Below are 27,595 nucleotides of genomic sequence, written 5' to 3' on the forward strand. Positions count from 1 at the left end.
ATTAAAACTAAATAAAAATATTTTTAAAAAGAAAGAAAGAAAGTCAGTAGGCTAGCTTAAACTCTGCTCCTGTGTGAGCATTTCCTCCACTTTCCTGCCCCTTTTGCTTCCATGTTTATCATCATAATTTTGGGTTGATCCTATGCGTTGAGGGTTACTTCTCATGGCTTTATGGTTTATTTTTGGCAGAAATTTTTTGTTGTTGTTGTTTTGTTTTGTTTTTATTTTTTGAGGCAGGGTTTCTCTGTTACACAGAACCCTGGCTGACCCGGACTCTCTTTGTACACCAGGCTGGCCTCGAACTCACAGCGATCCGCCTGCCTGTCTCTGCCTCCCGAGTGCTGGGATTAAAGGTGTGGGCCAACAACACCCGGCTATTGTTTTTGTTTTTTGAGACAGGGTCTCTCTGTTACACGGAACCCTACCTGACCTGGACTCTCTTTGTAAACCAGGCTGGCCTCGAACTCACAAAGATCTGCCTCCCGAGTGCCGGGATTAAAGGTGTGGGCCACCACGCCCAGCCAGCTGCAGAAGTGTATTAAAAAAGTAATTGTTTTGCTGGGTAGTGGTTTTGCATAGCCTTTACTACCAGCAGTAGGCTAGCCTGATCTAGATTTACAATTAATCACTGGGCTAGCCAAGGCTATGTAGTAAGAACCTGTCTTACAAAACCACAGTACCTAAAACAACAACAAAATGGTTTCAAAACTACTAGCCAACATAGCTAAGCCCCCTTCCTCCCATTTTTAATGTTTAAGAATGTACATTATTGGACTCTTGTATTGGTGCGTAAGAAACCTGAACTATGCTTGACAGTTGGAACTCATGGACAGGCTGAAGGAAGTCCCGTGTGTGTGTGTGTGTGTGTGTGTGTGTGTGTGTGTGTGTTGTGTACCGCCGCCCCAAAACAAAATTTAAAAGAAACATGAGCTATTATATATTATTAATATATGTAAATGGAATTTGTACTATGGAGAAAATGCTAGGGATCACAGAATTTTCTTTAAAAAAAAAATCTTGGGGCTGGAGAGGTGGCTCAACGGTTAAGAGCACTGTCTGCTCTTCCAGAGGTTCTGGGTTCAATTCCCAGCAAGCACATGGTGGCTCACAACCATCTATAATGAGATCTGGTGCCCTCTTCTAGTGTGCAAATAGAGCACTCATACACATAAAATAAATAAAATCTTCTTTAAAAACCCAACAACTTTGTTTGGGGGACACTACTGTCAGAGCCTACCTAATTAGCAAAGCAAAGACTTTGTCTAAGTCATTGCTCAACTCTTGCTAAATGAAAAGTGCTTATTAACCAAAAGATAACAAGTAAATTCTGGAGCTCAGTGGGAAGAGGACTGGCTTGTGGGGGATTTCTACCTAGAATCCTTTGAACAGTTTCAATGAGGGTAAATTCTCTACTCTGATATAATGTGTGGTTACTTTGTATTTTACAAACATGGTCAATGTGATTGTAATGTGTCCATTTTCATGTTCCGAAATTCATCTCTGTTCTAGGAAGATTTTCTTAGAAACCCGAGGCTTGTAGTTAGGATGCACACAGTATGGCAGAAGCGCCTTCAGGTTAGAGATAGAACTGCATAATAGCCGGACGTGGTGGCACACACCTTTAATCCCAGCACTCTGGAGGCAGAGAGGCAAGTGGATCGCTGTGAGTTCGAGGCCAGCCTGGTCTACAAAGTGAGTCCAGGACAGCCAAGGCTACACAGAGAAACCCTGTTTCGAAAAACAAACAAACAAAGAAACAAACAAAACAAAACAAAAAGAACTGCATAATACATAGTTTAAGGGAAAAACAGAGTGCAGTCTGTGGATAGGTAAATAACTTAGTTTAGGTGAAGGAAATCACTGGTTGGAGCATTTTAGAAGAACCTCAGAGACCTTTGCAGGAGGCACAGGCTATAGGCTGACTTTGTAAAGGAGTAGGCGTGTGGACAGACGGAAGGAAAGCATGATTTGGACTGTAAGACCATTGGGAGTGGCTGAGTTGAGGCTCGGTGTGTGCTCCCTTTTGCATTGTGAACCTCTAGTCACTGCCAGTGGCTGCTGGTTGTTATCCGTAGCACTGGGTGACAAGGGACAGATCCCACCTCAGATCTGGTTTAAGAACAAAAGGGAGTTTATGAGCTTGGGGTAAAGCTCTGGCAAGGTTGGATTGAGGTGCTTGAGTGACGTCAGGACTCCCTCAGGCAGTCTACTCCAAATGGCTGTGGCCTCCAGCTATTAACTGCAGAGACTTCCTCAGGAAGGCAGGCCACATCCCATCTGCCTGCCTTGCCTTGGGGGTGAGTGCCCTTGTCATACCTCTGTCACCCCACCTAGATCAGCTTCAGAGCCTTGGGAGTGGGCAGGCCTGGTAGTCAGAGCTGAGCCACAAGGTCTGAGAGGGCTGCTGCCCCCAGGGTGTCCCCCCCACCCCCACCCCGGCCTCCTGGAGAATAGTTGCCAGACTGTTGTGGAAGGATTGGCCGGAAGCAACAAATGTCTAAAGATACAGCTTCAGTTCAAACCCATTTCTTTCCCTTGGCCTCCGTATTGTGCCCGTGATAACTGTTTGCCTTCTACCTCATGGATGTAACCAGCCATGGCTGTTGAAAATCTTTTTTTTTTGGCTGTCCTGGACTCACTTTGTAGACCAGGCTGGCCTCGAACTCACAGAGTTCCACCTGCTTCTGCCTCCCAAGGGCTGGGATTAAAGGCGTGCGCCACCACACCCAGCAAGCTGTTGAAATTCTTGTATGGGCACATTATCCTGGCGCTTTGCTAAGTACAGCTCAAGGGTACCTCATAAAACCTCCAGCAGTGATTGAATGCATATAACATATGTAGCAACTTTTGAGATCTATTTTTTTTTTTTTGAGACAGGGTTTCTCTATGTAGTTGTGGCTGTCCTGGACCCACTCGGTAGACCAGGCTGGCTTCGAACTCACTGAGATCCGCCTGCCTCCGCATCTTAAATGGAGGTCTATCCTTTTTTGTTGTTGTTGGTTTTTTGTTTGGTTGGTTTTTTGAAACAGGGTTTCTCTGTAGCCTTGGCTGTCCTAGACTCACTTTGTAGTCCAGGCTGTCCTCGAACTCACAGAGATCTGCCTGTCTCTTCCTCCCAAGTGCTGAGATTAAAGGCGTGGGCCACCACGCCAGCTAGGTCTATTCTTTTTACTAATGAATTTTATTTTATTTATATATTTATTTGGTTTTTCGAGACAGGGTTTCTCTGTGTAGCCTTGGCTGTCCTGGACTCCCAGTGTATACAAGGCTGGCCTTGAACTCACAGTAATTCACCTGTCGCTGCCTCTAGAGTGCTGGGATTAAAGGTGTGCGCCACCACTGCCCGGCTTCCTTAGTCTTAAATGCTGGGATTGACACCCTAGTTACATATCTCCCACTGCCCCCTTGTGGCAGCGGTCTGGGGTTCCACCACTGGGCCAGAGTTCTCCCAGAAATGGAGGCCGACTTGTCTGAGTCATATATAGTTCATCCCTGGCATCGTCAGCAGTTATATCACAGAACCGTGCTTGGAAGAGCACCCAGACATCTGTCCTGTACAGGATGAGGTCCCTTTATGAAAGACGAATAAGAAACAAAGCACAGGCCATTAACTGTGTTTGCCTCTGAATAGTAGGCTGTCAGTTGGGCCCAAGACCTGTGTTGCTCATTGGCAACAAAAACTTCCCTTTTGGCCTGGGCATGGTGGTGTATACCTTTAATTACAGCAATGGGGAGCCGGAATAGGCACATCTTTCTGAGTTCGAGGCCAGCCTGGTTACACTTCTGCAGTCACTTCAGATTACAAACTGTAATATGACTCCAGCATAAGAGTGGCCAGTCTCAGTGGGTAACAGATCCCAGAGCCTAAGCTGACCCTTTGTGCCTCGCCTAGCTGGGCCTGCGTCAGATAGCACACCCAAAATTAAGGAGAGGAGATGGATTTGTGGTCCCCTCCCCTTCCTAGCCCAGTGTGCCTCTTTTCCACTGAGAGCACCCGGAAGGCTGCGAGAAAGGAGGGCAGGAAGTGCTTCCTATGTAAGCGTGAAGACCTCAGATATGGCAAGTGTCAAAGTTAGTTTTCTCCCGAGTACCCTCAAAGGGCACCTTCCGAGACCACTGCTTCTGCCATGCTTGGAGCTGTCACGTGGTCATCCCCGGGGAGACCAAATGTCACTTTGATGTAGATGGGTTGCTTAGCCTCTGCCTGGGGGTTGGTTAGGGGTGGGTAGCGGGTAGGGGTGGGAGGTAGGGGTGAGGGGTAGGAGGAGTAGGGGTGGGGTGGGCAGGGGTGGAGCCGCAGTTACAGAACGAACGCCCAGCACTCCTGCAAAGCTTCCTAGCCCGTGGACCTTTATGTCACAGCTGGGACGGATTTCCCTCTCCGCTCTGTAGGGAACGCTGTGTTTTGCTCCATCCGTTACTTGGCCTCAGAATGTGGTTTCTCATATTTGATACTTCCGAAGCAATGCTTACTTTTTCTCCTCACAGCGGCTCCTTGGTGCCAGTTCCCCTAGCTTGTTGCCCAGGAGATCAGAACCCAGCTTCCCACTCTGTACCCAGCGATCTAGGCTTAGAGATGCTATCTCTCTCTCTCTCTCTGGAACCTTAAAACTCCGCTGTACCCACAGAATGACTGGCCCGCTCATTTGGTTAGGAAATACTTAACCCGGCCCCCACTCCCACCCCCGGGGTGCACAGACAGCAGTCAAGGAGACATTGTTCCCCCCCCCCCCCCCCCCGACAAGGAGCTTGTGCAGTTCCTCATTAAATGCTCCTTCATCAGATTGTGAGCAGTGCTGCGAAGGCGGAAGACGATGCAGAGGGCGTGGTGGGAGAGGCCAGCGGTGAGAACAGGCTTGTCCCGTGGCATATCACGACGGCTCTTTAGATGCCGTGTGAGTTCAATGGGCAGAGCTCAGGCAGAGGACAGAGGAGGAGGGCAGGGCTGTGTCTGGCGTTCACTTCCAGCCGGGCGGTGAGATGTCCCCCAGGGGATGTTTCACAACATCTGGAGACATTTCAGAACATCACACTAGGCATGGAATGAAAATAGTACTGCTACTGGCTTTACTGTGGAGAAGCCACGGGATTCTGTTGCTCTATGGGGCAATCCCCCCACGGCAAAGAGCTCTCCAGGCCCAATGGCGGTGGTGGTGCCGATATGGAGAAACTACCATCTCTCAGCCAAAGGAATGGAGTAAAGGCCTCCTTGACATTGGGAGAACGATCAAAACGGCAAATGAAGGGGGTCGGTGGATAAACGTGGCTGTCACTAAATCTGGGGGCCTGAGTGTGAGTCCCAGGACTGTGTGTGGTGGAAGGGAGAGAGCACACCCCCAGATCGTCACTTGTTGCCCTCTGCCCCCCCTTCCCCCTACATACATACATGTTGGAGATCTCACGTGCCCCTGCCACCCACAAAATAAGCCAGTGAAAAGATAAACCGGGAGAGGGCTGTGCCTGCGACAGCGGAGGCCCTCCTGGCTAGAGATAGAAAGGAAGACAAAGCTGACGTAAGGGTGCTGGGTGTAGCTGTGGTGACCTTTTCCCCAGCACCTGGAGGAACCATTAAAGGCTGTTTTGTTCTGGCATCTAGTAGCTGAGGCCCTGGAATACTGCTGAATAATGATAAGCCAGCCCCCCTAAGAAAAAACAAACCAACAACCAAACCAAACCAAACAAACAAAAAACCAAAAAACCTGGCTGGACTCCTTCCCGGTGGTGTGAGGTTTGAGAAATCCCGAGTAAGAGGAGGCGCGTGGCTGTGGGTTGTCTGCAGGAGTCTTGGACTAGGCTGGAGGCAGAGCATAGAGGTGCAGGGAGAATGGGAGCACTCAGTCGTGTGTGTGTGTGTGTGTGTGTGTGTGTGTGTGTGTGTGTGTGTGTGTGTTTGCGTGTTTGCCAGCCGCTCCGCTAACATCTCCCATTAACCAAAGCCAGCAAAACAGCCAGTTGGCGCTCTCGCTCCAAGTCCCTCATGGTAGGTGTTCCCGTGAGCATCTGTTGAAGGGATACTCTGAGCACCAAAACCCGTTTTCGTTCACTGACTGCGCTGTCTAGTTTTATGCCAACTCGACACAAGCTAGAGTATTCCAAGATGCGGGAGCCTCAGTTGAGGGACCGGACTCTATGCAAGACTGTAGGACAGTGTGGGAGGACCCAGCCCATCGTGGGTGGTGCCGCCCCTGGGGCTGCTGGTCCTGGGTTCTGTAAGAAGGTGGAGGAGCAAGCCATGGGGAGCAAGCCAAGAAGCAGCACCCCTCCATGGCCGCTGCATCAGCCCCTGCCTCCAGGTACCTGCCCTGCCCTGAGTTCCTGTCCTGACTTATTTTGATGAAGAACAGAGAGATGTGGAAGTGTGAGCCGAATTCACCCTTTCCTCCCCAAGTTGCTTTTGCTCATGGTGTCTTGTCGCCGCAACAGAAACGGAGACACTGGCTGTGACTAAGCCTAGTGAGGCCAGGTGGGTTAAATGAGGTGCCAGATGCCCACAAGGCACCTTGCAAAATGCCCGGTGGAAAGAGTCCAACAAATACTAATTAAGCGCTTACACGTCTCCTCTTGGGAGCTCCTCCAGCTGCGATGCTCGCACAGGCAAAAGCGGGAGACCCACTCTCTCAGCTGATGCGTGTCAGTTTTTCCCTAGGCCCAGCGGAAAAGCCCAGGAGAATTGCCCGGATGTGCTGTATTATAGGATACCAGAGGGGCAAGAACTTTAATAATGCGGCTTGCGCTTCCATAATCACTATGTGGATGTTGCTTCTCTGGTTCCTCCTAGAGTGCAGGCAGCCGGTATTCGGGGCAGATGACTTCTGTTCACAGTTTGCCGGTTTAAATTTCTCCAGTCTTGGGACAGTTTGTTCCAGTCTTGTGATGCAGATGGCAGTATCTTTAGCGAGTGATCATTCAGCCCGTGGGTGTGATTCATACGTGCAGCACATTAAACAGGAAGAAGGGCTCTCAGAGACATCCTGCAGACTAAGTCTCCTTCAGACAGAGGGAGCAGCATTCAGAGATCGGACAGAAAGCCATATGGCCCACCTTTTTTTTTTTATAGGTTTTGGTTTTTTAAGATTTATTTATTTTATGTAGGCGAGTGCTGTATCTGCATGTACACCTGCACACCAGTGGAGGGCGTCAGATCGAAGTATCCATGGTTGTGAGCCACCATGTGGTTGCTGGGAATTGAACTCAGGACCTCTGGAAAAATAGACAGCGCTCTTAGCTGCTGAACCATCTCTCCAGCCCCCATATGGCCCACTTTTAAGTGTGCTTAATTTCTAAGTGTGCTTCTTCTTTTAGGACTCTAGTTAATTCTTTTGCCTCGCTCTGCCTGTTTTCCCTTTTCTCTTTATTGACAGATTGACTTAGTCTATGTGTCTGCGTCTTTTGCTTGCATGTATATATGCCACCATGTGTGTGTCTGGTGCCCTTTGGAGGTCAGAGGAGGACATCAGATTCCCTGGCGCTGGAGTTACAGATAGTTGTGAGCCCACACGTGAGTGCTGGGAATTGAACCCAGGGCTCCCGGAGACACCGCCAGCGCTCTTAACCATGGATCCATCTTTCCTGTCCCTTACATGGCTGCTTTTCTTTCCTTTATGTTTCTTTGTTTTGTTTTGTTTTGTTTTGTTTTGAGACAGGGTTTCTCTGTGTAATAGCCCTGGCTGGCCTGGAGCTCTCGTTGTAGACCAGGCTGGCCTCAAGCTCTGCCTCCTGAGTGCTGAGATTAAAAGCATGCGCCGCCACACCCGGCTAATCCTTTGTTACTTCACTCCTTTAGCGTTATTTCTGTTCCTCATTTATTCCTGCTTAATAAAGACTCTTCACCAAGATTTCAGAAGTTGTCCACATGACGGACTGACGGAGGTGCTTGCTCTGGTTAGGTCCTCGGTGGGTAGGCCTCCTTCTGGATTTGAGGACCTCACAATGCAGCGGGGAGACGGCCAGAGTGGACTTGAAATCTATGCAGGGCAACAGTGGTAAAGAGAGGCCGAGTAAGTTCAAAAGAAGTTGACAGAGGGGACCACAGTCAGGACTAAGAAACCAGGCTGTAGAGGGAGGTGAGGCGGAAGGCTGAAATGACACAAGAGTGAACAGAGCTGCGACAGCTACACACACCACAGGCTGCGCCACCAACCCAGAGCCGTGAGCAGAATACCAAACAAGAACGCAACTCTGTCTCTCGAGAGCCGCGTAGGAGGTTTGCTAGCCACACGATACAAGCCAGGCATGGTGACTTTCATCTCCTCAAAGAAGGATACTGCAAATGGAAATGGTAGCAAGGGATTGTCTGCATGAGGGGTTGGCCCTCAAGCACTGGGGGAATCTCACGTTGGCCACTAGGGGGAGTAACTGTTGGTGAAGGAGGCAGTCCATGGTGCTGGCGTCTGCCTACTTCTAGGCTGGCCATCATTTCAGTGAGGAGTAACACTGCCTTTGGCCAGCCACCCGTAGTCTGAATCTGACACCCTCACGTCATCATGGAATACAGAACACCCTGACAATGTCGAAGCACCATGCACAGTGGGACCCTGGCTGCTGCCTTTTCAAAACCTTTAGAACCAGGCAGGAGAGCTGGCTCAGAGGTTAAGGGCATGGACTGCTCCTCCAGAGGTCCCAAGTTTAATTCCCAGCAACCACATGGTGGCTCACAACCATCGATAATATGATCTGATGCCCTCTTCCGGCCTGCAGGTGTATGTGCAGTTAGAGCACTGTATACATTAATAATAAATGAGTCTTTAAAACAAACAAACAAAACCTTTAGAACCTACAGTTGAAGGGGATACGACCATTTTCTCTCTATCTAGATGGTACTACTGCTGAGTCCACTGTCATCAAGTCTCTTGTTGATACGCTACTGGAAAAGCTTTTAGTGGTTTAAGAATCATTGAGGGTGAGGGGTTGGGGGATGGCTCAAAAGTTAAGAGCACTGACTGCTCTTCCAGAGGTCATTAGTTCAATTCCCAGCAACCATATGGTGGCTCACAACCATCTGTGATGTGATATGATGCCCTCTTCTGGTATACAGGTGTACATGCGTGCAGGCAGAGCATTGTGTGGTGGCACAGGCCTTTAATCCCAGCATTTAGGGAGGCAGAGAGAGGAAGGCAGGTCTCTGTGAGTTCTAAGCCAGCCTGGTCTACAGGGTAGGATAGCCAGGGCTGCACACAGAAACCCTGTCTCAGGAAAACAAAAAAAGCAGCAAGTAAAATATTAGCCAAGATCACTTGATACTAATCTTTTGTTTTTTAATTTTATTTATTTATTTATTTAGCTTCTCTGTGTAGCCTTGGCTGTCCTGGACTCGCTTTGTAGACCAGGTTGGCCTCGAACTCACAGCGATCCACCTGCCTCTGCCTCCAGAGTGCTGATACTAATCTTTAAAAAAAACTGTATTATGGTATGAAGTTGGAAAAGTCCCAAGTGTGTGCACACACATACACACACACACACACACACACACACACACACAATAAGTAAACAAACGTAAAGAAAAAGTTCTTTAACGAGTGGTAAAATCAGGCTTGGTGTGGTGGCACATGCCTTTAATCCCAACACTCAGGAGGCAGAGGCAGGCAGATCACCGAGTTAGAGGCCAGCCTGGTCTACAAAAGCAAAAACAAGTCCAGGACAGCCAGTGCTATACAGACAAACCCTGTCCTGAAAAACCAAAATAAATAAATGTGTGGTAAAATCCCCAGATGTGGCACTACACATGAATTTCAGCCCTTGAGAGAGAGGCCTGTGGGCCTGGAACTCACAGAGATCCGCCTGCCTCTGCCTCCTAAGTGCTGGGATTAAAGGTGTGGGCCACCACACCCGGCCAGCCTGGTCTTTTAAATTAAAAGAAAGAAAAAGAAAAAGAAAAATCTAGTCTGTGCCTGAACAACCGCTGTGGCAGTAGTGTAGACAGTGCATTGCTGGAGGAAGAGACTTAGCAAAGTGATGGATTATAGCAGGAGTCAGGTGACAACACCTAAATGGCTGCCGTGACTCAGAATCAGCAGAATCCCGCTCTTCCTCCTCCTCCCCCCAACTCGCTCTTTTCTTGCAATGAAGGCTTGTGTAGCCTGGCTTGGCTTATCCTGTGGGCTTTGCCTCCAGCGCCTCAGTTTCCGCTCCCAGGAAAGGCTGCCACAGTTCTTCCCTTTTTTTCTGAGTGTGTTTTACGTACTTCAGCTGGCACTGATCTAACACTAAGGAGTGAGTGTTTCTGCAGCACCTCATGTGAGCGTGACAGGTTCCTAGCAGGGCCACCGGCTTGCAGATTTCCATTTGTGCTCCTTAAAAATCTGTTTAGCAGACAAGATCTGGAAAAGGTTGCGTTTGGTTAGTGTTACAGCAAAAAGTGGTTGTTTACCTTGGATTTGGATCATTTGTTTAAATTTGTGTGAAGCAGGGGAAAATCACTCCAGTTTTAATGATTTAGGTTTTTCTTTTCTTTTTTTCTTTCTTTCTTTTTTTTTTTTAGTTTTTCGACAGGGTTTCTCTGTGTAGCCTTGGCTGTCCTGAACTCACTTTGTAGACCAGGCTGGCCTCGAACTCACAGCGATCCGCCTGCCTCTGCCTCCCGAGTGCTGGGAGTAAAGGCGTGCACCACCACGGCCAGCTAGGTTTTCCTCTTAAGTTGTGTTTTTTCTTTTCCTCTTATTAAAAATAGATTCTTTTCTCACATAATTACGGTTTCCTTTTCTCCCAGTTCCTCCTCCCCAACCCTCCTGTCCTGATCCACCCCCTTCCTGTTTCTCGTTGGAAAAGAACACACTCGTAAGAGATAACACTAAAATGCAACAAAATAAAATACAGTAAGAAAGATAAAACAAAAACTGTCATGTCAAAGTTGGACCGGACAAACCAATAGGAAGAAAAGGACCCAAGGGAAGGCACAAGAATCAGAGACGCGCACATCTGCGCACACACAAGTCCCATGTGAACACTAAAGTGGAGGCTGTGATGAATACGCAGAGGGCCCGCAGCACAGCTGTCCCAGGTCCTGAGCGTGCCCCTTCTGACTGACTTCCTATGAGCTCTGCTCATGTTGATTTAGAGGGCTTGGTTTTCTTGGTGTCCCCCAGGCTTCCCTGAGCTGCAAAGAGAGAGATTTGATGGAGACATCCCATTTACAGCTGAGGGCTCCAAGGTCTCTCAATCAGTCTTTCTGCATAATGGCAGGTTGTGGGTCTCTGTATTTCTCCCCATCCGTTGCAGGAAGAAACTCCTCTGACGGTGACTGAACGAGGCACTGTTTTTGTCTTTGTTTTTGCCTTAGGCCCCTGAGCTGTCTAGTTTCTGGTTTTGGTCACCCAAACAGTTGCTGGGTATGGGTTCCAGCTCACGGAGTGGGGTTGGTTACTCCCACAAGCTCTGTGCCACCATGGCCCTAGCACATCTCGCAGGCAGGGCCACCGCTATAGGGCAAAGGCTTGTGGCCTGGTTCGGTGTTTGCGGTCCTCCTTCGGCAGCAGGCAGAGTGCCCTCCTGGACCAAAGGCACTAGAGCAGCGCTTCCCAGCTTCCCTACTGCTTCATCCCTTCAGTACAGCGCCTCGTGAGGTGGCGACCCCCAACCAAAAGCCATACTTCGTTTCTGCTTCATAACTGTCATTTTGCTGCTGTTGTGAGCTGCAGTGAAAATATCTGATACGCAGGATAGCTGATAATGTGATCCCCCCCCCCCAGAGTTGCAACCCGCGTGTTTCGAACTGATGCTGTAGGACACAGGAGTACAGGTTCTCTCTCTCTCTCTCCCCTTCCCTCCGTCCCTCCCTCCCTCCCTCCCTCCCCCCCTCTGTGTGTGTGTGTGTGTGTATGTGTTCAGTGAGTTGTGTAGGCATCGTCCTCAGCAATCTATTGCTTTGGAACAGCCTGGGTTGTTTACGGATTCCCCTGGGACCCCTTTGGCCAACAGCTCAGTTAGATGTGACCTAATCCTGGTACTGTAACGTACATTTGGTGACAAGAGATGGCCAGTTGGGACTCTGACTCCCTCATTATTTGGCGATTCTTACTTAGTTTGCATTCATATATATATATATTTCAGGAGGCTTCTGCTGTGTTAGGTTTCTACAATACCTCCCCAAAGCCATCTCTCCCTGTATTCCCTCCCTCAGTGCGGTCTCTAACCCGATGCCCACCCGAGTCTCCTATTCCAACCCTCTCATCCATCTGTAAATATCTAGTCTACTTCCTTTTCTAATGAGATCTGTCTCCCCTAGTCCCCTACGCTACCTATACCCAACCTCTGTGGTTCTAGAGATTGTAGCTTGTCTGTCATTGACTTAACAGCTTGTACCTACACACAAGGGGGGTACATATCAAAGTTGTCTTCCTGGGTCTAGGTTACCTCACTCAAAATGATTTTTTTTCCTAGTTCCCACCATTTGCCTCTAAAGCTCATGATGTCATTATTTTTAATGGCTGTGTACTACTCCATCGTGTAGATGTACCACATTTTCTTTATCAGTTCTTTTGAGGGACATCTAGATTGTTTCTGATTCCTGACTGTTATGAATAGAGCAGCAGTGAACATAGTTGAGCAAGTGTCTCTGTGGTAGGATGAAGTGTCCTCTGGGTATATGCCTGAGAGTGGTACAACTGGATCTTGAGGTAGACGTATTCCTATCTTTCTAAGGAACCGCCACACTGATTTCCATAGTGGCTGTACAGGTTTGCACTCCCACCAGCAATGAGCTCATACAGTACGGGCTGTATGAGCTGTCACTTGTTTTGTTGGTCTTAGCCCTTCTGGCAGATGTAAGATGAAACCTCAAAGTAATTTTGATTTACATTTCCCTGATGGCTAAGGATGTTGAACCTTTCTTTTAAGTGTTTGTCAGCCATTTGAGTTTTCTCTTTTGAGGCCTCTGTTTTGATTTGTACCCCACTTTTAATTGGGTTATTTTATTTTTTTTTATGTCTAGTTTTTGGAGTTCTTTATATAATTGGATTACTCCTCTATCTGATGTGTAGTTGATTAAAATATATATATATATTTTTTTTTTCTTATTCTGTAGGCTGCTACTTTGTCCAAACATGCAGAAGTGTCTCGGTTTCATGAGGTCCCATTTATTAATTGTTGATCTTAGTGCTGGTGCTAACGATGTTCTGTTCAGAAAGTTGTCTCCTATGCCAATGTGTTCAAAGCGGTTCCCCTTTTCTTCTTTCAGGTTTTATGTTGAGGTCTTTGAAAGATATGGAGTTTAGTTTTATGCAGGGCGATAAGTATGGAATAGTTTGGATTCTTTTTTTTTTTTTAAGATTTCTTTATTATGTATACAATGCTGTGCCTGTATGTACTCCTGCAGGCCAGAAGAGGGCACCAGATCACATTATAGATGGTTGTGAGCCACCATGTGGTTGCTATGGAATTGAACTCAGGACCTTTGGAAGAACAGACAGTGCTCTTAACCTCTGAGCCATCTCTCCAGCCCCTGCCCCCCACCTTTTTTTTAAAGACAAGGCTTCTCTTGTGGTCCTGGCTGTCCTGGACTTGCTTTGTAGACCAGGCTGGCCTTGAACTCACAGACAGAGATCCGCCTACCTCTGCCTCCCAAGTGCTGGGGTTAAAGGCGTTACCACACCCAACCTGTTTGGATTCCTGTACATGCTGACATCTAGTCTGATGAGCACCATTTCTTGAAAATGTCTTTTACCCAGACTCTATACTATGTATACTTGCCTTTTTTTTTTTTTAATCAGAAATTGGATGTCTGTAGATTTGTGGATTTGTTTCTGGATCTTCTGTTTAATTCAATGATCACTGTGTCTGCTTTTGTTTCAATACCATGCTTGGTTTAGTACTATAACTTTTGAAGTACAACGCTTTGTAAAAGCCCCGGGACAACCAGTGTCCTCAAATCCAGGATTATTTACCTGGGCAAAGTGCTGCATTACCAAGTGCCATACATCTCTAGGCCAGAACATATATATATTTTTTAAATATTTATTTATTCATGATTTATACAGTATTCAGAGGGCACCAGATCACATTATAGATGGTTGTGAGCCACCATGTGGTTGCTGGGACTTGAACTCAGGACCTTTGGAATAACAGCCAGTGCTTTTAACCTCTGAGCCATCTCTCCAGCCCCCAGAATATCTTTTTAAAAAAGTCATTTGGTCCTGTACTTCCTCTTAATACACAACTAAATTTTGTTGTCTGAAACTGAAAACTGCACTATAATGTAGTTGAGCTGGGTTTCTGGGTGTCACACTAGGAAGAGCCTTAGCTGTGTTGTGCAGACAGGGCTCCACGCTTGTTGTGTGGAGGCTATAGTCTCCTCTCACTTCACAGGGCAGTTCGCCGTCATTTTGCAGAGAATGCCATATGCCGTGTGTTCAAGCCTGCTCTTGCCTCTTCAAGTTCTGGCTCTCGGCTTCACTATAACTCCGTGGAAGTGGGTCCAAAGCAGGAAAGTTCTGGAAGGAAACGTGGGGGTGGTGAGCACCTCCAAGGCCCCACCCTTGTTCATCTGTTAGCCGTGTTTGTTGATTTGTGTGGTAGGCATTGGGCAAGGCTCTGGAAATCAAGTCCCTGGCTCTCAGGCATGGCAGCCTTTATCCTGTCTTTAAGTTGACTCATGGAAATTGCACATAAATCTATGGGGTGCTGTGGGATGTTTTGATAAATGTATACATTGTGGAGAAGCTCTGGCAAGTTCTATAAGAGTTAAATTATAATATTATAAGTGCCATTGTAAGAGTCCTGTTAGCAAGGTGTGGTGGCGCACACCTTTAATCCCAGCACTTGGGAGGCAGAGGCAGGCGGATCACTGCAAGTTTGAGGCCAGCCTGGTCTACAAAGCTAGTCTAGGACAGCCAGGGCTACACAGAGAAACCCTGTCTCAAAAAACCAGAGAAAGGGAGGGGGGAGGGAGAAAGACAGAGACAGAGAGAGACAGTGACAGAGACCGAGAGAAGAGTCTGTGAACTGTTTGTCTGTAAATATGTTGGACAGTCTCATAAAGCAGGTGGCATTAATATTGTCATTACACAGAAAGAGAAATTGAAAGTAGGAAAGTGTCCTAGGTTTATACAACGGTTAAGTATCAGGTTCAAATTTTCTGATAATAAATCTTTTGACCTTTGTATCATGTGGGATGAATGCGGGACTCTGTACATACTAAGCACATATTCTACTCCTGAGCTATACCCAGCCCCAGTTCTCTTCTGCCTTTTCCCACTAAAAAACACGTATCGTTTTTATTTTATATACACTTAAAACACTCTTGCATATAAACACTCTTACAAGAGCGCTTCACCTGCATGTGTGCGTGTGTCAGGTGGCTGCGTGGATGCCGAGGAAGCCAGAAGACTTCCCTGAAACCAGAGCTGCAATCTGAGTTGCCGGGTAGGTGTGGGAGCTGAATCCAGGTCCTCTGCAGGAATAACGGATGCCGTTAACCACTGCACCATCCTTCCAGACTCCTCTCCGCCTCCTCCTCTTCTGTATTTACTTTTAATTATGTGCATTTGTATATGAGTGTCTAGGTGTGTGTGTTACAGGTGAGTGTAGTTGCTGGCTGAGGCTGGAGGCATGTGATCCTCTGGAACTGGACTTACACAGGAGGATGTAACCGGACCAGTGGTTACAGGACAGCTGGGAACCAAAGTCCATTCCTCTGCAAGAGCAGTGGGGGGCTGCCTTAACTGCTGAACTGTCTCTTCAGCCCACCTAGCCCCTCCTCTGATACAAAGAAAGATGAAGTTCCCTATCACTTACCATTACTCTACTGTGGCATGCATTTCATCTTAAAAAAAAAACAATAAAACTATATTCTCATTTTACATTAAAATTTCCATTACATTTTAATTAATTTATTGTGTGTATATGTGTGCACCTGTATGTGTACATGTATGTGTGTGCACATATGCGTATGTGTGCTCGTGTGCACACGCATGTGTCGCGTCCATATGCAGGTATTGCCGTGGCATGCATATGGAGGTCAGAGAACAACTTGCAGGAGGAACTCTTCACTTGAGCTGAGCATTTTAGCAACCATAAGGGTGGCCAGGCGTGGTGGCGCACGCCTTTAATCCCAGCACTCCGGAGGCAGGGGCTGGCGGATCGCTGTGAGTTTGAGGCCAGCCTGGTCTACTAAGTGAGTCCAGGACAGCCAGGGCTACACAGAGAAACCCTGTCTGGAGAAAAAAAAAAAAAAAAAAAAAAAAGAAAGAAAAATAAAAAAGGCAACCATAAGGCCAGACTAAGAAAATGTTCTTTTTATTTAACTGTGATCGTTTATGGCCATCTCAGGGAAGTAGTTTGGGGTCTCTGGATGTCTGGTCTGTTGGGTAAACACCAGTTTTAGAACTGGTGAGTGGCTGCGTGTATATTTAACAAGCCAGCTGCAAGTGTGCCTGAGTAAGCAGCCTGGGCAAAGGTACAGCCAGGTGAGTGTGGCCCTGTGGCTAAGGCTGTAGGGAGCAGCTCTAGGAACGTGGGTGTTAGCTCAGGCAGTGAAGGACCCAATCCGCAAGCCCGAGACCCTGAGTTCTTGTCATCAGCACCCACACTAACAATGAATGCAGAAGCGTGGCTCTTCCGTCTCAGTCCTAGAGGGAAAGGTAGAGACAGGCGGATCCCAGAGCTCAGTGGCCATCCAGTCTAGCAGAATCAGTGGGCTCCAGGCTTCATGAGAGACTCTGCCTCAAAAAAACAAGACAGAGAGCACCTGAGGAAGATATCCCATGTTGCTCTTTGACAAATATACACATTCATGCAGATGTGCACAACACATACGCACACACACACATACACACAAAAGCGTTTTTAACTAATATAACAAGTTTCTTTCTAATGGTATTTATACTTTGTTGTTGTTTGTTTGTTTGTTTGAGACAAGGTTTCTCTGTGTAGCCTTGGCTGTCCTGGACTCACTTTATAGACCAGGCTGGCCTCGAACTCACAGAGATCCACCTGCCTCTGCCTCCCAAAGTACTAGGATTACAGAGCGTGCGCCACTGCAGATCATTTTCAAAAATGGAATCATAGTTCATCTAGTCTCAGATTTTTTACCAACAAGCCACCCTCATGAGTGGAAATCGTTTAACAATAAACATTATTCTGAGGAAAATGGTTTAGAGCAGTGGTTCTCAACCTTCCCAATGCTGCGGCCCTTTGATACAGTTCTTCCTGTTGCTCTGACCATAAAATTATTTTGTTGCCTCTTTATAAGTGTAATTTTTCTCCTGTTATGAATCCTCATGTAAACATCTGGTATGCAGAGTACCTGATGTGAGGGGACCCACAGGTTAAGAACCGCTGGGTGAGAGGGTGGTGTCTGGAGGGAAAGTTTTGAGTACATTTCATCTGTAAAAAGTGACATTAGGAGGCAGGGGCTGGCGGATTGCTGGGAGTTCGAGGCCAGCCTGGTCTACAAAGTGAGTCCAGGACAGCCATGGCTACACAGAGAAACCCTGTCTTGAAAAGCAAAACAAACAAACAAAAAAGTGACGCTGAGATGGCTCAGAGGTTAAGAGCACTGACTGCTCTTTTAAAGGCCCTAAGTTCAATTCCCAGCAGCTACTTCGTGACTCACAACCATCTATAATGAGATCTGGTGCCCTCTTTTGGTATACATAATAAATAACAATATTTTTAAGTGATACTAATTTCCATATAAAAATTTTTAATTTGCACTAGTGCCATATAATGCTTCAACTATCATGCCATTACAACAATGAAATTTCCAGAAACCATGCAGTGTCTAGTATGCCTGGCTAACACAGGAGAAAAAGTCAATGAGGACAGCAAAACTGGGGCTCGAGAGGTGGCTCAACATTTAAGTGCACTGGCCGTTCTTCCAGGGGACCTGGGTTCGATTCCCAGTACCCACATGGCAGCTCACAATTGTCCGAGGGATCTTGTGCCCTTTTCTGGCCTTGATACATGTGGTGTACAGACATAGATATAGGCAGAAATAAATAAAAATAAATAAAAACAACAATGCTAACAGGCGTGGAATACTACAGACAGTGGGCGGCTAATTTCCAAGTCAGCAGTCAAGGTAAAAGTTGCTTGGAGAAAGAAGGGGGCATTTGGATTGAGCCAAGAAACAAGGGGTTTCCTTATTTCTTCCTAGTCTACCGAAGCACTCTGGAACCGGCGAGGTTGGTTTTTTCTGGTGAGGGAACGCTAAGCCTATCAGCTGAGCATGACCCTTGGTGACGTCATACACCCTCCCTTCCCCCATTGCGTCTCCTGGACAGCCAGCTAGCACAGTTTTCCTAGCTTAATTTTTTTGTGGCTTGTTTTTCAAGAGTGATAAGTAGTTGTCCCATGGCAGACCACACAGAGACATTGGTGGAGAATTGCTTTGTCTGTACTCAGTGAGTTGGCATCAACGACTGAAAATGGGCACACCTGCATTTCAAAGGGCAGGTGACATTTTGTAGCCACGGGCTTGGTTCTGCCTGATATCAAAGACAGAGAGCTCTTTCTTCCTCCTCTAGGAATTTGAAGTCCAGCTGGAGGACGGCTGCGTGAGTCTTTAACTTCATTCACCATGACGATGACAGGGTCCGGCAAATGTCATTGGACTCTACAGCGTAGAGCCTCCATAGACCACTGAGATGGGGGAGGGCAGATGCGGTGGAGAGGGCTGAGGGTTCTAGAAGAATGTGGATGCCGTTGAAAGCTATAGAGGATTTGGGATAGAGTGGGAGATCAGCTAGAAGGCTGTAAAGGGAAGGCTTCCCAGAGCCCCTGGAGCGCGTCATGTGTGTATGTATGTAGGCAAAATCCTACTGAGAGGAAGGAGAAAGGGAGGGCCGGGAGCTGAGAGTTGATGAGGCCTAGAGCAGATGCGCAGCGGTAGGGTGTTTGCGAGCAAGAGCACTTCCTCAGTGCTCAGGAAGTGGAAGGGGAAACAAGATCTGTGTATGGTGAGTTTGTGGAGCACCCACCGGAAGCTCCTGTGGCAAGGCCATCAGTGGAAGCCTCAGGTGGTGAGGTCATCATCACCCAGGAGATGTCAGCGTCTTCTCTTGCTGTTGGTGTTCTCAGGTGGCGCACAGGCTGCCTTACAGCCCTCCAGAACGCCTGCTAAACCATGCGTGGCAGGCAGGTCATAGTCGGGGTCCAGCTTACTGTCCTAGCTTTGATTTTCTCTATCTACCCATTCTGTGCTAGAAAAAGGCAACCACAAGCCGGGTGGTAGTAGCACACGCCTTTAATCCCAGCACTAGGGAGGCAGAGGCAGGTGGATCTCTATGAGTTCAAGGCCAGCCTGGTCTGCAAAGCGAGCCCAGGACAGGAAGGCTACACACAGAGAAACCCTGTCTGGGGAAGGGGTAGGGGTAGTGGAGCCAACCTCATGGAGCTGGAGGGGTGGCTCAGGGATTAAGAGCACTGGCTGTTCTTCCAGAGGACCGGGGTTCGATTCCCAGCACCCACATGACAGTTCACACCTGCCTGCCACTCCAGTTCCAGGGGATCCGACACCCTCACACAGGCACACATGCAGGCAAAACAGCAATGCACATGTAATAAAAAAAAAAAGAAAACATTGAAAAATCCAACTTCATAGGTGCCCTCAAGCAACTTGCTCCAAACACCCTTCCCATTCCCTTTCTCATCCTCGTTCAAGACCCCATTCAAGCATTACTTCCAAGAGCTGGAGAGATGGCTCAGAGGTTAAGAGCACTGGCTACTCTTCCAAAGATCCTGAGTTCAATTCCCAGCAACTGCGTGGTGGCTCACAGCCGTCTATAATGAGATCTGATGCCCTCTTGGCGTACAGGAGTACATGCAGGCAAAACACTGTATACATAACAAATCTTTTTTTTTTTTTAATCACTTCCTTTTAAACATTCTGTATTCCCAGGCCCTGCCCCACAGTCAGTGAGATCCTCAGTCTTCTCAGGTGTCTAAGCCACAATGTTAGCTAATTTACTGGCTTCAGCAGGGTGTCGGGTGTGGGTGGGCGCCTTGGACTGCTGGATCTGCTCCCTCAGCAGTTGCTCATGAATTGAAGTGGGCTTTTGTATTGATCTGTTAGCCTTTGATGCACAGAAAGTATTGGTATTTTTCTTTTTATTCTAGGTGGTTCTGGAATGGAGCCGCGATCAGTACCACGTTCTGTTTGACTCCTACAGAGACAATATTGCTGGCAAATCCTTTCAGAATCGGTAAGATGAGAGTGAGCCTGGAGGGCTTCTGTTATCTGAACGCAAATAACGAGTCGTGTTTTAAATATGGTGGTTGGTTAACGAGATCTTTCCAGGTTGTTTGTGTCGATACAAAACATGTCTCTCACCTCCGAGGAAATAAACTGGTTACTGTTTGAGGCAGATATAAGTAGCCAGGAGCATGGATGCTAACTGTCAAGTCGCATACTCCTATGTGGAAATGACTTATGATTTTTTTTATAGTTATGTAGCAAAAGGAAGTAATGAATGTATTTTTCAACCAGATTGATGGGAACATTGGGTAAGTGAGAGTGTTCAGGTTTCATTGCTGTGAACAGACACCGTGACCGAGGCAGCACTTACAAAGGACAACATGTAAGTGGGGCTGGCTTACAGTTTCAGAGGTTTCGTCCCTTTATCATCACGGCGGGAAGCATGGCGGCATGCAGGCCGGCACGGTGCTAGAGAAGGAGCTGAGATTACTCTATCTTGATCTGAAGGCAGCCGAAGGGGGTCTGTATACCACACTGGGTGGAGCCTGAGCATAGGAGACCTCAAAGCCCGCCCCCCACAGTGACACACTTCCTCCAACAAGGTTGCAGATCCTAATAGTGCCTCTCCCTGTGGGCCAAGCATTCAAACACATGAGTCTGGGGGGGGGGGGGGAAGCCACTCCTATTCAAACCACCACAGGGCTTGTAGTAAACTGGGGGAATCTCTGCTCTCGGTTTCAGATGATGGCAGTGCTAGCTTTTGGATTGATGGAAACTAGTGATCTGTTAATACATTTTTTTGTTTTGTTTTTTTTCTGAGATAGAGTTTCTCTGTGTAGCCTTGGCTGTCCTAGACTTAGCACCATGCCCAGCTGTTAACACATTTTAAATGTTTTTTACCTGCACATATTACCTGGTAGTGACAAGGATCTTAGATGTGACACAGAGGTGAGCACTGGATGGCAGTTAAGGATATTGGAAATCGCCCAAGAGGATTTGGCTCTGAATCTGCAACATCCTAACCCTCTACAAGTTCTAAGCACTCATTATCCATGTCGATGCTTTAGTAGAGGTGTGACTTGGTTCATATATTTCAGAGGATACACACCCACCTGAAGAAACCTTCTAGTTCATTCTATTTTGTAGGTGAAAAATCTTGATGTCCAAGAAATAATCTTGCCTTGCAGTGTTGAATAGACTAGTTTTCATGGACTCATTTTATCTCTCCAGTCCTTTGAGGTACAGGATATGGGAACCAGGTAGCCACTACCCAGCTAGTTGGGAACATTGGCCAGCTTAACATCACCATGTCAACCAAGGCATGCCCACAGTAACTGCCAGGCTGGTCCTTGCACTTTTGCCCATCCCATTTTAAAATATATATTATATATGAATATATATTCATTTTATATATATATATACACACACATAAATAAATAAATAAATAAATAAGAAAGATAGATTGATTGACTGAACCTAAGAGATGGGTGTCTTTTCCTTACATTGATCTCTCTCCCACTACTGTTACAACAGATACAAATATATATATATATATTATATAGTGTCCAGAAGAGGACATTAGAGGCTATAGATGGTTGTAAGCTACCATGTGGTTGCTGGTAATCGAACTCAGGATCTTTGGAAGAGCAGACAGTGCTCTTACCCTCTGAGCCATCTCTCCAGCCCTGGTCATCACATCTTCCTGCCTCTGTGAAGTACCGGTAGCATCTCTCTGTTTAGGCCAAGCTTCCTGATGAAATCCTTATTCTTTTTTTCTTTTGTCTTTTTGTTTGCTTGATTTTTTTGGTCTTTCAAGACCGGGTTTCTCTGTGTAGCCATGGCTGTCCTGGACTCACTTTGTAGACCAGGCTGGCCTCGAATTCACAGCGATGCACCTGCCTCTGCCTCCCGAGTGCTGGGATTACAGGCGTGAGCCACCACACCCGGCTCTCAGAAGCAATTTTTACCCCAATATTATACTTCCTGTGCACAAAATTAGTCACATACCCCTGCCCTCCCCCCTTTCTTTTTGGTCTAGAAAACTATTGCTTATTTTATATATATATATATATTTTTTTTTAATTAGGTACTTGTATATGGCTATGTGTAATTACATGTAGGACCCATGGAAGCCAGGAGAGAGCATCAGATTCTCCCAAACTGCAGTTTCAGGTGGTTGTGAGCTGCCTGAGTGGGTGCTGGGAACCGAACCCAGGTCTTCTACGAGAGCAGCAAGTGCTTTCAACCACTGAGCCAATGCTCCAGCTCAAGCCTTCAGCTCCCACTTTGGTCTTTAGTGCACATCTTCCACAAAGATGAACTCTCTCTAGACATAGAGATGTTTGTATCTGTTGTAACAGTAGTGGGAGAGAGATGTAATCAATGTAAGGAAAAGACACCCATCTCTTAGGTCCAGTCAATCAATCTATCTTTCTTATTTATTTATTTGTTTGTTTGTTTTTTGAGACAGGGTTTCTCTGTGTAGCCTTGGCTGTCCTAGAATTCACTCTGTTGACCAGGCTGGCCTCTAACTCAGAGACCCACCTGCCTTTGCCCTCCAAGTGCTGGAATTAAAGGCGTGTGCCACCACTGACCCCTCAGGATCTTTTTTTTTTTTTAAATAATTTGTTTTTATTTTATGTGCATTGGTGTTTTGCCTGCATATGTGTCTGTGTGAGGGTGTCAGTTGGAGTTATAGACAGTTGTGAGCTGCCATGTGGGTGCCGGGAATTGAACCCAGGTCCTCTGTAAAAGCAGTCAGTGCTCTTAACCACCGTGCCATCTCTCCAGCCCCCTCTTAGAATCTTTAAAGCAGCAGTTTTCAAAGACACCCAGGGGGTCCAGTGGAATTAAAGATCTTTCTATAACAAATGCCTGTGTGGAATTTGCTTTTTAAAAAACTATATGCAGGCCGGGTGTGGTGGCGCATGCCTTTAATCCCAGCACTCGGGAGGCAGAGGCAGGTGGATCGCTGTGAGTTCGAGGCCAGCCTGGTCTACAAAGGGAGTCCAGGACAGACAAGGCTACACAGAGAAACCCTGTCTCAAAAAAACCAAAAAAAAATATATAAATAAATAAAAATAAAAAATTATATGCATTAGTGAATGGTCTAGGAATAGTGTGTAAAATTGCTTACACACTAATAGTCTACCATTGCATTAATTAAAGGGAACAGAACAGGAAGGTTGTATTCACAAATGCTCATGATGAAGTAGAGCAATTGTTAGCCTGATGACAGGTTGACCCTTGAGTGCGTATCTTGCTAATACCCTAGATCAGCGGCTGTGGTCCAAGACCCTTTGGGGTTGGATATCAGATCTTCTGCACTTCAGCATTAGGAAGGTGGAGAATCACTGCTTTAGATAATGTGCACACTAGCTACCTGTTGATTGCTTAAGTAAAAGGCCCTCAGGCGGCTGAGTCACAAGTCCAACCAGCCATCTTTTTCATGGCAATTCCTGTTACTTTATAGAGCAGACGACAGTGTGATGACTACTCAGACTTAATTACTTCTATTTCTAGGCAGTGAACACGGTCATCTTGTCATTTCAAGGAAAGCACATAATGGTATTTGTTAGTGATGACTCCATTTATGTTTTCAGGGTTATAGGACTTGCTTCCAACATGGAGACACTAACAGCTTCACAGTTCTTTTTGGTTAGCGTTGGTCTCATCTCTGAAATCGCACCTGTTAATACCATGTAAAAAGATCAATAAAAGGTATCAGCTTTTGGCAGATCTGCATTCGTGTATATTTTCAGATTCCACTCTGCAGGCAACCCTTAAGTCGCTATGGCTGATTTTGGTTTTAGTATCAGAGGAGAATATATATATATATATATAATCTATTGTCTGAAAAGGCTAGCAAACGATGCCCCTCCCATGTCTGTGTGATCAGGGCTTTTCTCCAAAACCCTTTTCTCCCTCGGTTGCCTAACCAAAGTGTCATATGTCAACACATTGAAACTGGAAGCTATAAGATGCCAGCTTGGTTCTGTTAAGCCGAACAGAAATTTTCAGAAACCACAGTAACGCCTCTATCTAAGTTTTGCTGTTGTTGCCTAGAAAATACAGCTTCTGGGTTTCAGAGATAGATCTGTCCATAAAGTGTTTGCAAGTAAGCTTAAGAACCCAGAGTGACGCCCCCCCACCCCAGAACCCAGGGCAAAATAGCCGGATGAACCCTTGTAACCCCAGTGCTGGGGAGGCAGAGGCGAGCAGGTGTAGGGAGCTTGCTGGCAGCAAGTTGAACCTATTGATAAAAGCTCTAGGCCAGTGAGATACCTTGTCTTTAAAAAAAAAAAAAGTGACTGTCACCTGACCCTGGTTTTCTCTGGCCCATGTGCACACACACCTCCTCCACACATACACAAGAAAATAATAGTTTAATTGTTTGGTCTTGGGGCTTTGAGGATCAAACCCCCTGTGCTGGCAGAGCAGTCATTTTATCCCCTGGCCCAAGAAAATTGTGCTTTTCATGACAAGCTATAAACGTTTTATTTTGTTGTTGTTTTGGTTTGGTTTGGTTTTTTGAGACAGTTTCTCTGTGTTGCCTTGGCTGTCCTGGACTCACTTTATAGACCAGACTGGCCTTGAACTCATAGTGATCAGCCTGCCTCTGCCTCCCGAGTGCTGGGATTAAAGGCCTGCGCCACCACGCCTGGCTTTATTTTATCTTTTTTTATTTTAATTTTTTGGAGAAGCTATAACCATTAACAGGCGAGGAAGCTCATTGCTTTAAGACGTCCCATTATGTTGCAAATATGGAGACCATGAACAATTATAACCTATGAGCCAAAGGTCTTGTGGGCCTCCGTAGTTTTCAGTCTTACAGCCAGCAGACTCAGGGAAGGCTGCTAAACATTCCCTGTGATGGTTGTTCAATTTTGTGTGCAGTGGAGGGTGTGAGCAAAGGGCAGTTTCTTCCCACCCCAGAGTTGCTGAGTCTGCAGGTCTCGGAGTGTCTCTTGGAACTCGAGTTTCTTTCTAAGCACTTTCCTGGAGGTCCTGAGGCTGCAGGTCAGCTGAGTCCTCATGAAAGTGCCCATCATGGAGTGACTTCCATGCTTTGCTGACTTGCCCTTCAGCAACAGTTGATTCTCTCCCGACCCAACATTTATGGAGCACCTACTATGTACGTCTTGTTGTGACAATGCACAGATCAATATGTCTCTGCTTTGAAGAAATGCCAGACTTTTAAGAAAACTAAGTTGTTAGAAAATGTGAATTTTTGAATTTAGTTAATTTTTGTTGTTGTTGTTTTGTTTTGTTTTTCGAGAAAGCGTTTCTCTGTGTAGCCTTGGCTGTCCAGGAATCGCTTTGTAGATCAGGCTAGCCTCGAACTCACAGCGATCCACCTGCCTCTGCCTCCTGAGTGTTGGGATTAAAGGCGTGTGCCACCATGCCCGGCTGTAGTTAAAATTTTTTTTTTTAATTAATTTGTTTGTCTTAATTTTTAGTTATGTGTGTATGTGGGTAGAAGGGTTGTATGTGTGAATGCAGTGCCCATAAAGGCCAGAAGAGGGCATCAGATCCCTCGGAGTTGGAATTAAGGGCAGTTGCTAGCTATCTGGCTGCTGGGAGCCAAACCCACATCCTCCCTGAGAGCAGGGTATGCGTGTGTCCTAGACCTGAGCCCAAGCTCAGTGGTTTTAATCAGATACTCTTGTTTCCTTTCTGAAGGATTTTTGTTTTGTTGAGACAGTCTCTCATTATGTAGGCCTGCCTGGCCTGGAGCTTGCTGTGTAAAGCAAGCTTGCCTGCCCTGTCTCCTGAGTGCTGGGATTGAAGGTGTGCACCACCACACCCAGCCCCTTTATAAAGAACTTTATAAATCTTGACTACGTATTTATTTATGAAACAGGTCTCGATATGTAGCCCACTCCGGCTCCACATTCAGAATCCTGCCTCAGCCTCCCAAGTGCAGGGAGACTGCAGGCTAAGATCTTTGGGAATGATGTGTCAGCCATTTTGGGGTTTCACTAAGTACTGTAATGTTTATTAAAAGCCTCTATTCTTCTGTTAGTTTCTGTACTTCTTTGTTTTGTTTTTTCAAGACAGGCTTTCTCTGTGTAGCCCTGGCTGTCCTGAAACTTGCTCTGTAGACCAGGCTGGCCCTGAGCTCAGAGACCCACCTGCTTCTGCCTCCTAAGTTCTGGGATTTTTATCATGTTTAAAACATGGGTATTAAGTTGTAAATCCCAACTACTTAAGTTCTGGATTGCTTTGTCTTTTTTGTTTTCTTTTTTGTTCTTTTGTTTTTCTACTGTAGAACTAAGGGTCTGCAAAAGGGCCGTAGGAGTTCCTTTTACATCGTGACTTGAGTGCAAATTGTATCACATCTTTGTCACCATCACTTCTCATTCTGAGTCACAGGCTTCCTCGTCATCTGGAAACCAAGATCACGGTCTAGTGGTTATAAAACTAAAGGCCCAGCCTCATCTCTGCCATGCTTGATAGCCAGACAGCTGAGTCACGGCCATGAGCTGATCATGTGATGTCTTTCGGGCTTTCAGTTTAACCCATGAGATAACTGGGCATGTGACACCAGGCTCATTTGAAGAACTTGAGTTGTTTTCCTCAGCTGGACATTTACCTATATCTCCTGAATCTATTAAAAAACGTTAAGAACGAGTAATTACTTTGCCAGGAAAACCACAGAATATGCAGTCTCTTCCCTCCTTTTCCACATTTCCATTGAAAAGTGTATTAAATCAAGCAGGGTTTTTAATTTTCCTTTTGTTTTCTTTCCCCCTTTCTCCTCCTCCTCCTCACAGGGTAGTGTATAAATGCTTGACACAACAAACCTAATGACTTGTGAGAACTGACACCTCAAGGCTCTTCTCTGCCCTCCACACGCGAGCATGTGCCTTCCCTGCCGCAAACAAGCCACCCCCATCAACACAAACACCCATCCCACACTCTGCAATAAGAGCATTTGGGAGACCGGGAGCCGGAGTGACCGTGGATAAGTTGTATGTGGGTATACTGAGTCAGATAGATGTTAACAGGAAACACACATACATATGTGCCGAAGGAATTACAGTTCCTGGGGCTAAAGAGATAGCTCAGCGGTAAAGAGCACTGATGCCTCTTCCAGACTTTGGTTCCAGGAGACCCAACAGCCTTTCCTGGCCTCTGCAGGCACCAGGTCCATAGAGGGTACACAGACATGCGTGCAAGCAAAACACCCACACACAGCAGCAACAACGATAATAACTTTAATGAGATTATGCACAGCATTTTCAAGACCCTAGGTGGATAGCAGTGAACAAGAAGAATTCATGAATCTTCCGTACAGGACTGGCAGTGTAGCCTAGCTCCGTAGAACGCAGCTGTGTGGTCGACCGTGGCCGCATTAGCTGAGAACTTGGAGGAGAGCCTTCTGAGGCCCCACCCTGACTGCCCAGTTAGAGCCTGACGGAGAGCCGCAGCCTGCTGATGAGTCAGTCCTCCTTGTAGCTGCCA

General features: G+C 46.6%; 1 protein-coding gene across 3 annotated transcripts in view; it reads left to right on the forward strand.

The window, feature by feature from the left end:
• GNPTAB (N-acetylglucosamine-1-phosphate transferase subunits alpha and beta) overlaps positions 1-27,595 on the forward strand; it is a 75,589-nt gene that overhangs the window by 5,274 nt on the left and 42,720 nt on the right. For 2 of the 3 annotated variants that reach the window (XM_084795273.1, XM_084795272.1), the window contains exon 2: positions 20,050-20,135. The exons of the other annotated variant lie outside the window; for it this stretch is intronic. In XM_084795273.1, coding sequence (XP_084651399.1) covers positions 20,050-20,135 — 86 coding nt within the window. The remainder of the gene's footprint in view (positions 1-20,049; positions 20,136-27,595) is intronic. 3 annotated transcript variants of the gene reach the window in all.

Source organism: Acomys minous (assembly GCF_964271855.1).
Source record: "Acomys minous genome assembly, chromosome: 9".
Lineage (NCBI taxonomy): Eukaryota > Metazoa > Chordata > Mammalia > Rodentia > Muridae > Acomys > Acomys minous.